Source organism: Ranitomeya imitator, chromosome 5, assembly GCF_032444005.1.
Source record: "Ranitomeya imitator isolate aRanImi1 chromosome 5, aRanImi1.pri, whole genome shotgun sequence".
Lineage (NCBI taxonomy): Eukaryota > Metazoa > Chordata > Amphibia > Anura > Dendrobatidae > Ranitomeya > Ranitomeya imitator.
This window is the reverse complement of record NC_091286.1, coordinates 660,362,782-660,375,050: the sequence shown is the minus strand read 5'-3', so window position 1 is coordinate 660,375,050 and position 12,269 is coordinate 660,362,782. Positions and strand designations below refer to the sequence as shown.

Below are 12,269 nucleotides of genomic sequence, written 5' to 3'. Positions count from 1 at the left end.
GTGGCCCGATTCTAATGCGTCGGGTATTCTAGAATATGCATGTCCACGTAGTATATTGCCCAGCCACGTAGTATATTGCCCAGCCACGTAGTATATTGCCTAGCCACGTAGTATATTGCCCAGTCACGTAGTATATTGCACAGCCCATGTAGTATATTGCACAGCCCATGCAGTATATTGCCCAACCATGTAGTATATAGCAATGTGGGCATCATATCCCTGTTAAAAAAAATAATTAAAATAAAAAATATTTATATACTCACCTTCCGGAGCCCCCGGATCCAAGCGAAGCGGTTACCGACGCTCCTCGTGCGCTCCGGTCTCAAGAGTGCATTGCGGTCTCGCGAGATGATGACGTAGTGGTCTCGCGAGACTGCTACGTCATCTCGCGAGATCGCAGCATGGACCGGTTACCGGAGCGTTGCGAGCTGGAAACGCTTGTTGTGGATCTGAGGGGCTGACGGACGGTGAGTATATAACGATTTTTTATTTTTTTTAAATTATTTTTAACATTAGATCTTTTTACTATTGATGCCGCATAGGCAGCATCTATAGTAAAACGTTGGTCACACAGGGTTAATTGCAGCGTTAACGGAGTGCGTTACACCGCAGCATAGCGCGGTCGGTTAACGCTGCCATTAACCCTGTGTGAGCGCTGACTGGAGGGGAGTACGGAGCGGGCACTGACTGCGGGGAGGAAGGAGCGGCCATTTTGCCGCCGGACTGTGCCCGTCGCTGATTGGTCGTGGCTGTTTTGCCGCGAACAATCAGCGACTTGGATTTCCATGACAGACAGAGGCCGCGACCAATGAATATCCGTGACAGACAGAAGGACAGACGGAAGTGACCCTTAGACACTATATATAGTAGATTGGTGCAGTACTAAAATAACACATAGAGTACTGTAGCACGCAAGAGACAAGAAAAGAACCCCGGGGGTTTACCTACCAATCATGTAAATATCTCACTCCCCTCAAAAAGAAAGTAATTAGCCTGTGTATAATGGCACCATTACAGGCATATCTGGACTATTCAAGAATGAACCCAAACAGTATGAGCGGACTTGGAAGCAGAGGAGTAACTGTAGGGGATCGCAGAGTCTGATTTCTCCTACTCCTGCACTAAATTAGAAGCACCTCACCTTTATGTTAAACAGTGTAAGTTTCTTTTAGCAGTGCAGGGGTTAATATGCTGAGATGAGAGCTCCTGGAAGCTTTCCTGCATTAAGGCTCTCAGCTGTGCACTGTTAGCCACTCCTATATAGAGTGGGCCCTGGCTAGCACTCATTGTCAGAGTTAGCTTGTGCTGCATGGCTGGAGGTTGTTGGTTATTATTGGTGGATTTATCAGTGACTGTTGCTAGGTTTTGAGTGTGCGATATTTTCCTTTTTTCTCCTAGTTTGGTTTCACCCCATGCACTATTCCCTGGTGTATAACTCTGTTGTTTGTGTGAGTATATTTGTTTTTTTTTTGTTATACCTATTCGTATTACCTTGTTAGTCTGGTTGGTGTATTACGGTACACTACTACTCCCCTCATCCCTGGGTGGGGGAAGGGTACAGACTGAGGGTCTATTCAGAAGCTAAGGCAAGGAACGTGGCCCTGGCATCTTCACCATCAGAAGTAGCAGGGAGAGCTAGGATGCCCCTAGCGTTAGGGACAGGGAAGGATCCTTAAAGTTACCCCTCTGCACTTGAAGCTCTTATATCTGTCCAAAAACCAACCAGTCCAACCTCACCTGCGGCAAAAGTCACACTTAATTCATATTTTGCAGTAACTTTGTGAGATTATGAAATTTCGCACCAATATGGGTGACCGTGGACCAAAGAAAATGCAAGTGCCACATTTCTACCAAAGCAGTGACTTAGGCAGGGAGATTTGACACATGATGCGATTCGCTCTACCTGACTTGTTTCTGCCTGGGGTAACCTGACCGCACACGTTTCATGGGAGACGTTTCATCACTGCCCTCAGAAGAGCACTGATACGGTCACGAGATGATTCTGACCACATAATTAGGGTTGGCCCACAGGGTAGGTGACAAATTGCTGATTGCTGGATGTCCTCCTGGTTGGACCTCCACAGATCACAAAGATGGCAGTGTGCACGCTTGGCTGCCAATCCAAAACATTGGCACAGTTCTCGTAATAATAGGCGTCAGAACAACGGATTACCGGACTATCAGACTTTCTGGATTATTGGATGGCGGACTATAAGAATTTAAGTCTTAATTAATTAACGGTTTAACATATAGATGGATAATTGATAAATTAAGAGTGGGAGGAACCCTCCTTTATTTAAGAGTGTTGCTATTTTGGCATCTATTAAAATCCTATTGGCGTAAGTATAAAGGAACTTAATAATAATAATAATAATAATAATAATGTCATCACTGATATAAACTATTAGGTTGTTATTTGTAACAATAGTGATTGTAACAGTAGATGTAACAGAACAGTATTGTATTATTTGTCCTATCATTTTTTTATTAGTATTATTACATTACCATATTAGTTGTGATATATTTTTATTATAATTATTTTAGCATTATTGCATAAATTCATTATTTGTTAATAATAATTAAATAAGTATTATTACATTATTATATAATTTTGTGCTATTATTATTATTATAAATAATAATAATAATAATTTTCATAATTATAACTTTTACTGAGAACAAAACATATTAATGCAATAATAAAATGAAAAAATGACCATAAAAAGGACGATTAATATGACAATGTAATACTAATAATATTGGTAATACAAATAATAGCACTACTTGGTATTATTTTTATTTTTTTATTATTAATATATTTAAAGCTATAATTTATAATAATGATAATATAAATTGTAATTATTGTCATTATTACTATTTGATTACGTATTTATTAATAATAATTATTATTATTATTATATTACATTATATTATTTTGTGATATTATATCTAAAATATGATGATAATAATAATAAAATTCTTTAAAGCAAAATAAAATACTAATTCAGGAGCCAAATAAAAAAATATTGAAACACGTGTAAGGCCAAAAAATGATCTAAAAAAAAAAAAAAAGCAAAGTATTCTAACACACATCCAGTGTACGCAGGGCACCTGAAAACAGTAGCTGCCCCCCATCTCCCATTGTCTCAGCCAAGACGCAAGGTCTAACTTATAATTAAAATTCCTAACAAGTCTAGAAACAAGAACTCCGCATATACGAAAGAACAACAAAACCAAACACAACACAAAAATATAAAATAAAAAGTGCCTGGCCCACTAAAATAAGAGACTGTTCTTGGAGCCAGTAAGGACTTACCTTTACAAAGAGTTCAATTTCTGGGTCCTTCTCTCCATTAGGAGTGCTATCGGACATTTTGGTCAAGTTTACAGTATTTTTTCGATTTTTCTTGTGGTAAAGCAAAAATTAAAGAAAAAAAAAAAAAAAAAAGAGAAATTAATTTAAAAAAGAATAAATTAAATTAAAGAAAAATAAAAATAAATCCACTAGAGCCTTTGCAGTAAATTAGCCCCTGACTAGGTGAGATTTAGGAGGCATCTTCAGGTTTGGAGATCAGTAGAAGATCTGAATTGTTCGCAGGAGAGGGAGCAGTCATGATCAGAGAGCAACAAGTCCCCAGCTGGATACTGTATCCTCATGTGTCAGTGATCAGTTCACACTGACAGCCAGAAATAGCCCAGAGCTGGAGAGGAGCAGAGGAGTGGCCCAGGGGAGGGCTGTGTGCACCCAGAGAGCAGTGCCAGGCTGCCCTCCCTGCACAGTGTGCACACTGACAGCATGGCCTCCCTGCACACTGACAGCATGTCCTCCCTGCACAGTGCCAGCATGCCCTCCCTGCACAGTGCCAGGCTGCCCCTCCCTGCACGGTGTGCACACTGACAGCATGGCCTCCCTGCACACTGACAGCATGTCCTCCCTGCACACTGACAGCATGTCCTCCCTGCACAGTGCCAGGCTGCCCCTCCCTGCACGGTGTGCACACTGACAGCATGTCCTCCCTGCACAGTGCCAGGCTGCCCCCTCCCTGCACACTGACAGCATGTCCTCCCTGCACAGTGCCAGGCTGCCCCCTCCCTGCACACTGACAGCATGTCCTCCCTGCACAGTGCCAGGCTGCCCCTCCCTGCACGGTGTGCACACTGACAGCATGTCCTCCCTGCACACTGACAGCATGTCCTCCCTGCACACTGACAGCATGTCCTCCCTGCACAGTGCCAGGCTGCCCCCTCCCTGCACACTGACAGCATGTCCTCCCTGCACAGTGCCAGGCTGCCCCCTCCCTGCACAGTGCCAGGCTGCCCCTTCCCTGCACACTGACAGCATGTCCTCCCTGCACAGTGCCAGGCTGCCCCCTCCCTGCACACTGACAGCATGTCCTCCCTGCACAGTGCCAGGCTGCCCCTCCCTGCACGGTGTGCACACTGACAGCATGTCCTCCCTGCACACTGACAGCATGTCCTCCCTGCACACTGACAGCATGTCCTCCCTGCACAGTGCCAGGCTGCCCCCTCCCTGCACACTGACAGCATGTCCTCCCTGCACAGTGCCAGGCTGCCCCCTCCCTGCACAGTGCCAGGCTGCCCCTTCCCTGCACACTGACAGCATGTCCTCCCTGCACAGTGCCAGGCTGCCCCCTCCCTGCACACTGACAGCATGTCCTCCCTGCACAGTGCCAGGCTGCCCCCTCCCTGCACAGTGCCAGGCTGCCCCTTCCCTGCACACTGACAGCATGTCCTCTCTGCACAGTGCCAGGCTGCCCCCTCCCTGCACAGTGTGCACACTGACAGCATGTCCTCCCTGCGCACTGACAGCATGTCCTCCCTGCACAGTGCCAGGCTGCCCCCTCCCTGCACACTGACAGCATGTCCTCCCTGCACAGTGCCAGGCTGCCCCTCCCTGCACGGTGTGCACACTGACAGCATGTCCTCCCTGCACACTGACAGCATGTCCTCCCTGCACACTGACAGCATGTCCTCCCTGCACAGTGCCAGGCTGCCCCCTCCCTGCACACTGACAGCATGTCCTCCCTGCACAGTGCCAGGCTGCCCCCTCCCTGCACAGTGCCAGGCTGCCCCTTCCCTGCACACTGACAGCATGTCCTCCCTGCACAGTGCCAGGCTGCCCCCTCCCTGCACACTGACAGCATGTCCTCCCTGCACAGTGCCAGGCTGCCCCTCCCTGCACGGTGTGCACACTGACAGCATGTCCTCCCTGCACACTGACAGCATGTCCTCCCTGCACACTGACAGCATGTCCTCCCTGCACAGTGCCAGGCTGCCCCCTCCCTGCACACTGACAGCATGTCCTCCCTGCACAGTGCCAGGCTGCCCCCTCCCTGCACAGTGCCAGGCTGCCCCTTCCCTGCACATTGACAGCATGTCCTCCCTGCACAGTGCCAGGCTGCCCCCTCCCTGCACACTGACAGCATGTCCTCCCTGCACAGTGCCAGGCTGCCCCCTCCCTGCACAGTGCCAGGCTGCCCCTTCCCTGCACACTGACAGCATGTCCTCTCTGCACAGTGCCAGGCTGCCCCCTCCCTGCACAGTGTGCACACTGACAGCATGTCCTCCCTGCGCACTGACAGCATGTCCTCCCTGCGACTCACAGGAATACAAATCGTTACATTATTAGATATTTACAATGTTTAAAATCATTTAAAAAAAAGTGCAGAACTTGGAGTCAAAAAGTGTTATTAAACATATGGGCAAAGTTGGAAAAGAAAAGATAAACTGTTGAAGCTTCTAATTGATGGGATGTGTTTGCATCAGGAAAGCTATGGCCAGGTTCAGCAAAATGCAGATTTTATCAATATTTTTGGCAACATAATTATAAAATGATAAAAAAAAAGTGCAAATTGCCACAATCCAGAAATAGATGTAGATGTGCTCCACAGGGGACGGCGCTGTGAACGAATTTAGAAAGTGGAAATGTTATTGGGTAAATTCTGCCTCTACTGGAAATCATATAGAATGAGCAGTCACTGATGAGGTTCCGCAGCAGCTCAGGTGTATAATGAGGTTCTGCAGTAGATGATGTGTATTATGAGGTTCTGCAGCAGCTAAGGTGTATAATGCAGTTCTGCAGCAGCTGTGGTGTATTATGAGGTTCCGCAGCAGCTCAGGTGTATAATGAGGTTCTGCAGGAGCTAAGGTATGTAATGAGGTTTGCAGTAACTGAGGTGTATTATGAGGTTCTGCAGCAGCTGAGGTGTATTATGATGTTATGTAGAAGCTGTGGTGTATTATGAGGTTCTGCAGCAGCTTAGGTATGTAATGAGGTCTGCAGAAACTGAGGTATATTATGAGGTTCTGCAGCAGCTGAGGTGTATTATGATGTTATGCAGAAGCTGTGGTGTATTATGAGGTTCTGCAGCAGTTGATGTTTGTTATGAGGTTCTGCAGAAGCTGAGGTGTATTATGAGGTTCTGCAGCAGCTGTGGTGTATTATGATATTCTGCAGCAGCAGAGGTGTATTGTGATGTTCTGCAGCAGCTGAGCTGTATTATGGGGTTCTGCAGCAGCTGAGGTGTATTGAGGTTCTGCAGCAGCTGAGCTGTATTATGAGGATCTGCAGCAGCTGAGGTGTATTAAGATGTTCTGCAGCAGCTGATATTCATATGAGGTTCTGTAGTGGCTGAGGTGATTTGTGAGGTTCTGCAGCAGCTGAGGTGTATTGTGATGTTCTGCAGCAGCTAAGGTATGTAATGAGGTTTGCAGCAACTGAGGTGTATTATGATATTCTGCAGCAGCTGAGGTGTATTATGATGTTATGCAGAAGCTGTGGTGTATTATGAGGTTCTGCTGTAGCTGTGGTATGTGATGATGTTCTGCAGCATCTGAGCTGTATTATGAGGTTCTGCAGCAGCTGAGGTGTATTCTGAGGTTCTGCAGCAGTTTATGTGTGTTATGAGGTTCTGAAGCAGCTGACGTGTATTATGAGGTTCTGCAGCAGCTGAGGTGTATTATTATGTTATGCAGCAGCTGTGGTGTATTATGAGGTTCTGCAGCAACTGTGGTATGTGATGATGTTCTGCAGCAGCTGAGCTGTATTGTGACGTTCTGCAGCAGCTGAGGTGTATTATGAGGTTCTGTAGCAGCTGAGGTGTATTATGAGGTTCTGCAGCAGCTGAGTTGTATTATAAGGTTCTGCAGCAGCTGAGGTGTATTATGAGGTTCTGCAGCAGCTGAGTTGTATTATAAGGTTCTGCAGCAGCTGAGGTGTATTATGAGGTTCTGCAGCAGTTGATGTGTGTTATGAAGTTCTGTAGCAGCTGAGGTGTATTATGATGTTCTGCAGCAGCAGAGGTGTATTGTGATGTTCTGCAGCAGAGCTGTATTATGGGGTTCTGTAGCAGCTGAGGTGTATTATGGGGTTCTGTAGCAGCTGAGGTGTATTATGAGGTTCTGCAGCAGTTGATGTGTGTTATGAGGTTATGCAGCAGTTGAGGTGTATTATGATGTTCTGCAGCAGCAGAGGTGTATTGTGATGTTCTGCAGCAGAGCTGTATTATGGGGTTCTGCAGCAGCTGAGGTGTATTATGGGGTTCTGCAGCAGCTGAGGTGTATTATGGGGTTCTGCAGCAGCTGATATTCATATAAGGTTCTGCAGTGGCTGAGCTGATTTATGAGGTTCTGCAGCAGCTCAGGTTTATTTTGTGCAGTACAGCACCTCGCGGTCACAACCTTTAGGACTGACACATTGACATTTCAGGAAGAACACGTTGCAGCTTCTGCAGGGGAAACATTACATTCTCAGAGGCAGCGGCTCATTCCTGCAGTGGCAGATACTGTACACAGGTGTCAGTTGTCAGGAATCTTTACTGATGATTCAGTTTCTTCTTATGAGGAGACGCAAGTTCAGTTATAGTCAATAATTTCCTGACCTTTCACAATGTAGAGTGTTCTGTGGATTAATGATTGTCCATAAGGCGTACGGCTGTATAATGAGGTGAGTCTGAATATTCTGGATTGCTGAAGAGTCCAGGAAAAGTATAGATGCTTCAATAGGGGAGAGGGCGACCCAAATACTCAGCTGGTATCACTGTTCTGCCATATCTAGGTGGTATACAGATGTTATCAGGGCCAGTTTTAAACAAAGTGGGGCCCTGGGCAAAAGTTTAAAATGGGGCCCCAAATGCTCACATATTGCTCCATCACACAGAAACATTTTGGTTGTATTCACATGCGCTGATCTCAGGCCGTTAAATGAGTGTGATCGACAATATTGAAGTCATTCGGCATTTGTTCCCGGCCTCTTTACTCCAGCTGAGGAAGAATGATGGGGACAGAACAATCAATATTAGATCAATGGCCCCAGACAGTATCATGTTATCAGCAGCATGTCTGCCCCATAGTCCTCCATATAGTATAATGCACTCCCCATAGTCCTCAATAGAGTATAATACATTCTCCATATAGTACATATAGTATAATGCACTCCCCATATAGTATATATAGCATAATGCACTCCCCATATAATACATACTGTATAGTATAATGTACTCTCCATAAAGTACATATAGTATAATGCACTCCCAATAGAGTACATATAGTATAATACACTCCTCATATAGTGTATATATAGTATAATGCACTCCCAATATAGTACATACTAGATTGTGGCCCGATTCTAACGCATCGGGTATTCTAGAATATGCATGTCCCCGTAGTATATGCACAATGATGATTCCAGAATTCGCGGCAGACTGTGCCCGTCGCTGATTGGTCGAGGCAACCTTTATGACATCATTGTCGCCATGGCAACCATGACATCTACGTCGATACTGTGCCCGTCGCTGAATCAGAAACGTGAGATGTCTACGTCCTTTATGACATCATCATCGCTGTGCTCGTTGCTGATTGGTCGAGGCCTGGCGGCCTCGACCAATCAGAGACGCGGGATTTCTACGTCGATGCGGTGCCGGTCTCTGATTGGTCGAGGCCAATCAGAGAGCCGGGATTTCCAGGACAGACAGACAGACAGAAAGACAGACAGACAGACAGAAAGACAGACAGACAGACGGAAAAACCCTTAGACAATTATATATATAGATAGTATTATGCACTCCCCATATAGTACATATAGTATAATGCACTCCCAATATAGTACATATAGTATAATACACTCCTCATATAGTGTATATATAGTATAATGCACTCCCAATATAGTACATATAGTATTATGCACTTCCAATTTAGTATATATAGTAAAGTGCACTCCCTATATAGCACAAATAGTATAATGCACTCCCAATATAGCATATATAGTAAAGTGCATTCCCATATAGTATATATAGTAAAGTGCACTCCCCATAGTCATATAGTACATATAGTATAATGCACTCCCAATATAGTACATATAGTATAATGCACTCCCAATATAGTACATATAGTATAATACACTCCTCATATAGTATATATAGTATAATGCACTCCCAATATAGTACATATAGTATAATGCACTCCCCATATAGTATATATAGTATAATGCACTCCCAATATAGTCCATATAGTATAATGCACTCCCCATATAGTATATATAGTATAATGCACTCCCAATTTGGTACATTTAGTATAATGTGCAACACCCCAGGGTCCTGGTTGTTACATTGGCATTGCTTTCCTCACAGGGAGAGTGATGTCACGCTTGGAAGGGAGGTAAGATCTCTTTCATCAGGGAAACACAAGCATACAACATGTTCACGCTCCAGGCCAGAAGGGGGAGCTCTAATCCAGTTTATGGGTGGCTTCCCTATATATATTCTGGTCTGGAGGGAAAGTCAGTCTGTCTGTCAGAGAGACAGGAAAGAGAGCAGTCAGACAGTGAGTGTCGGAAGGACTGGAGGGGCCGAGCAGCTCCTGGAGAAAGAGAGAATACAGAAAGAAGAACACATTGTAGTGAGCGTGCAGGAGAGCGAGGCAAAGGAGAGGAAACAACTGGGGAGAATATCTGCGATTGAGCTACCTCCTTGCAGAGTGCAGGCACTGATAGCCGGAAGGCCGAGGTTGTGTCAGACTCCATGTGGCACAGCAGAAACCGGCAGGGCAGCTGATTTCACGTCACCTGTTCGCCCTAACACCTGAGACACAATAATGCATAGAGCCCGGGTCGTGATAGAGATCCTGTCATGCAGGTATTGTCCTACCCTTTAAGGAAGACAGAGAGACAGTGAAGACTTTGAGTGAGGCCTAAGGCAGCAAAGGTCTACACCACAGCGTTAGTAGGAAGGCTTCTAACTCCACCTGGTAAAGGGGACTCTGAACTCGCTTCCAAGCCAGCCGGACCCTGCCTGTACCTGTGATCTGGTGCCCTGGACTGTGGCTGGCTGAAGTCTTCAGCAAATCAGGTAAAGAGACTGCAAACCTGTGTCCTCCATTTCTTACTGCACCACTCATAATCTCCATCTATACATCGAGAGGCCTGGGGACCTACTTCACCTGTGGGAAGTTATTCCATCCTAGCTGCCACAACATCACCACAGAGGACCCTCTTAAGCAGTGTTGGTCCCCCCTGACCGAATATCACAGGTGGCGTCATGAACAAACTTTATTCTCAAAACCCCTTTAAAGTCTTTCCCTTTTACATATTGCCCAGGGCCATGGACTGGGTCGCCGCCGCCGTGATACGTCCCCTTAAGTACCGGACCCGGTACCGAGTACCTCAAGGCCCTGGCGGACGTTCCAAATGCACTCCCAATATAGTACATATAGTATAATGCACTCCCCATATAGTACATATAGTATAATGCACTCCCAATGTAGTATATATAGTAAAGTGCACTCCCAATATATAGTACATATATTATAATGCACTCCCAATATAGTACATATAGTATAATGCACTCCCCATATAGTACATACAGTATAATGCACTCCCCATATAGTACATATAGTATAATGCACTCCCCATATAGTACATACAGTATAATGCACTCCCCATATAGTACATACAGTATAATGCACTCCCCATATAGTACATATAGTATAATGCACTCCTCATATAGTACATATAGTATAATGCACTCCCAATATAGGATATATAGTATAATGCACTCCCCATATAGTACATATAGTATAATGCACTCCCGATATAGGATATATAGTATAATGCACTCCCCATATAGTACATATAGTATAATGCACTCCCAATATAGGATATTATTATTATTATTTATTATTATTATTATTATTATAGGATATATAGTATAATGCACTCCCCATATAGTACATATAGTATAATGCACTCCCAATATAGGATATATAGTAAAGTGCACTCCCCATATACAGTGGGGCAAAAAAGTATTTAGTCAGTCAGCAATAGTGCAAGTTCCACCACTTAAAAAGATGAGAGGCGTCTGTAATTTACATCATAGGTAGACCTCAACTATGGGAGACAAACTGAGAAAAAAAAATCCAGAAAATCACATTGTCTGTTTTTTTTATCATTTTATTTGCATATTATGGTGGAAAATAAGTATTTGGTCAGAAACAAACAATCAAGATTTCTGGCTCTCACAGACCTGTAACTTCTTCTTTAAGAGTCTCCTCTTTCCTCCACTCATTACCCAGTAGTAATGGCACCTGTTTAAACTTGTTATCAGTATAAAAAGACACCTGTGCACACCCTCAAACAGTCTGACTCCAAACTCCACTATGGTGAAGACCAAAGAGCTGTCAAAGGACACCAGAAACAAAATTGTAGCCCTGCACCAGGCTGGGAAGACTGAATCTGCAATAGCCAACAAGCTTGGAGTGAAGAAATCAACAGTGGGAGCAATAATTAGAAATGGAAAAAAAGGATGGGGGACATTATACCAGGAATGGGCCCAGGATGGGGGACATTATACCAGGAAGGGGCCCAGGATGGGGGACATTTTACCAGGAAGGGGCCAAGGATGGGGGACATTATATCAGGAATGGGCCCAGGATGGGGGACATTATACCAGGAAGGGGCCCAGGATGGGGGACATCATACCAGGATCGGGCCCAGGATGGGGGACATCATACCAGGATCGGGCCCAGGATGGGGGACATCATACCAGGATCGGGCCCAGGATGGGGGACATCATACCAGGATCGGGCCCAGGATGGGGGACATCATACCAGGAAGGGGCCCAGGATGGGGGACATTTTACCAGGAAGGGGCCAAGGATGGGGGACATTATATCAGGAATGGGCCCAGGATGGGGGACATTATACCAGGAAGGGGCCCAGGATGGGGGACATCATACCAGGATCGGGCCCAGGATGGGG

At 45.3% G+C, this 12,269-nt stretch overlaps 1 protein-coding gene across 2 annotated transcripts in view; it reads right to left on the bottom strand.

Annotated features, from left to right (window-relative positions):
• CLIC5 (chloride intracellular channel 5) overlaps window positions 1-12,269 on the bottom strand; it is a 160,112-nt gene that overhangs the window by 102,993 nt on the left and 44,850 nt on the right. Inside the window, exon 1 of one of the 2 annotated variants that reach the window (XM_069728217.1) lies at window positions 3,316-3,684. The exons of the other annotated variant lie outside the window; for it this stretch is intronic. Within the exon in view, the coding sequence (XP_069584318.1) occupies window positions 3,316-3,372 (57 nt within the window). The 5' untranslated portion in view covers window positions 3,373-3,684. Of the gene's footprint in view, window positions 1-3,315; window positions 3,685-12,269 lie in introns of those variants that run through there. 2 annotated transcript variants of the gene reach the window in all.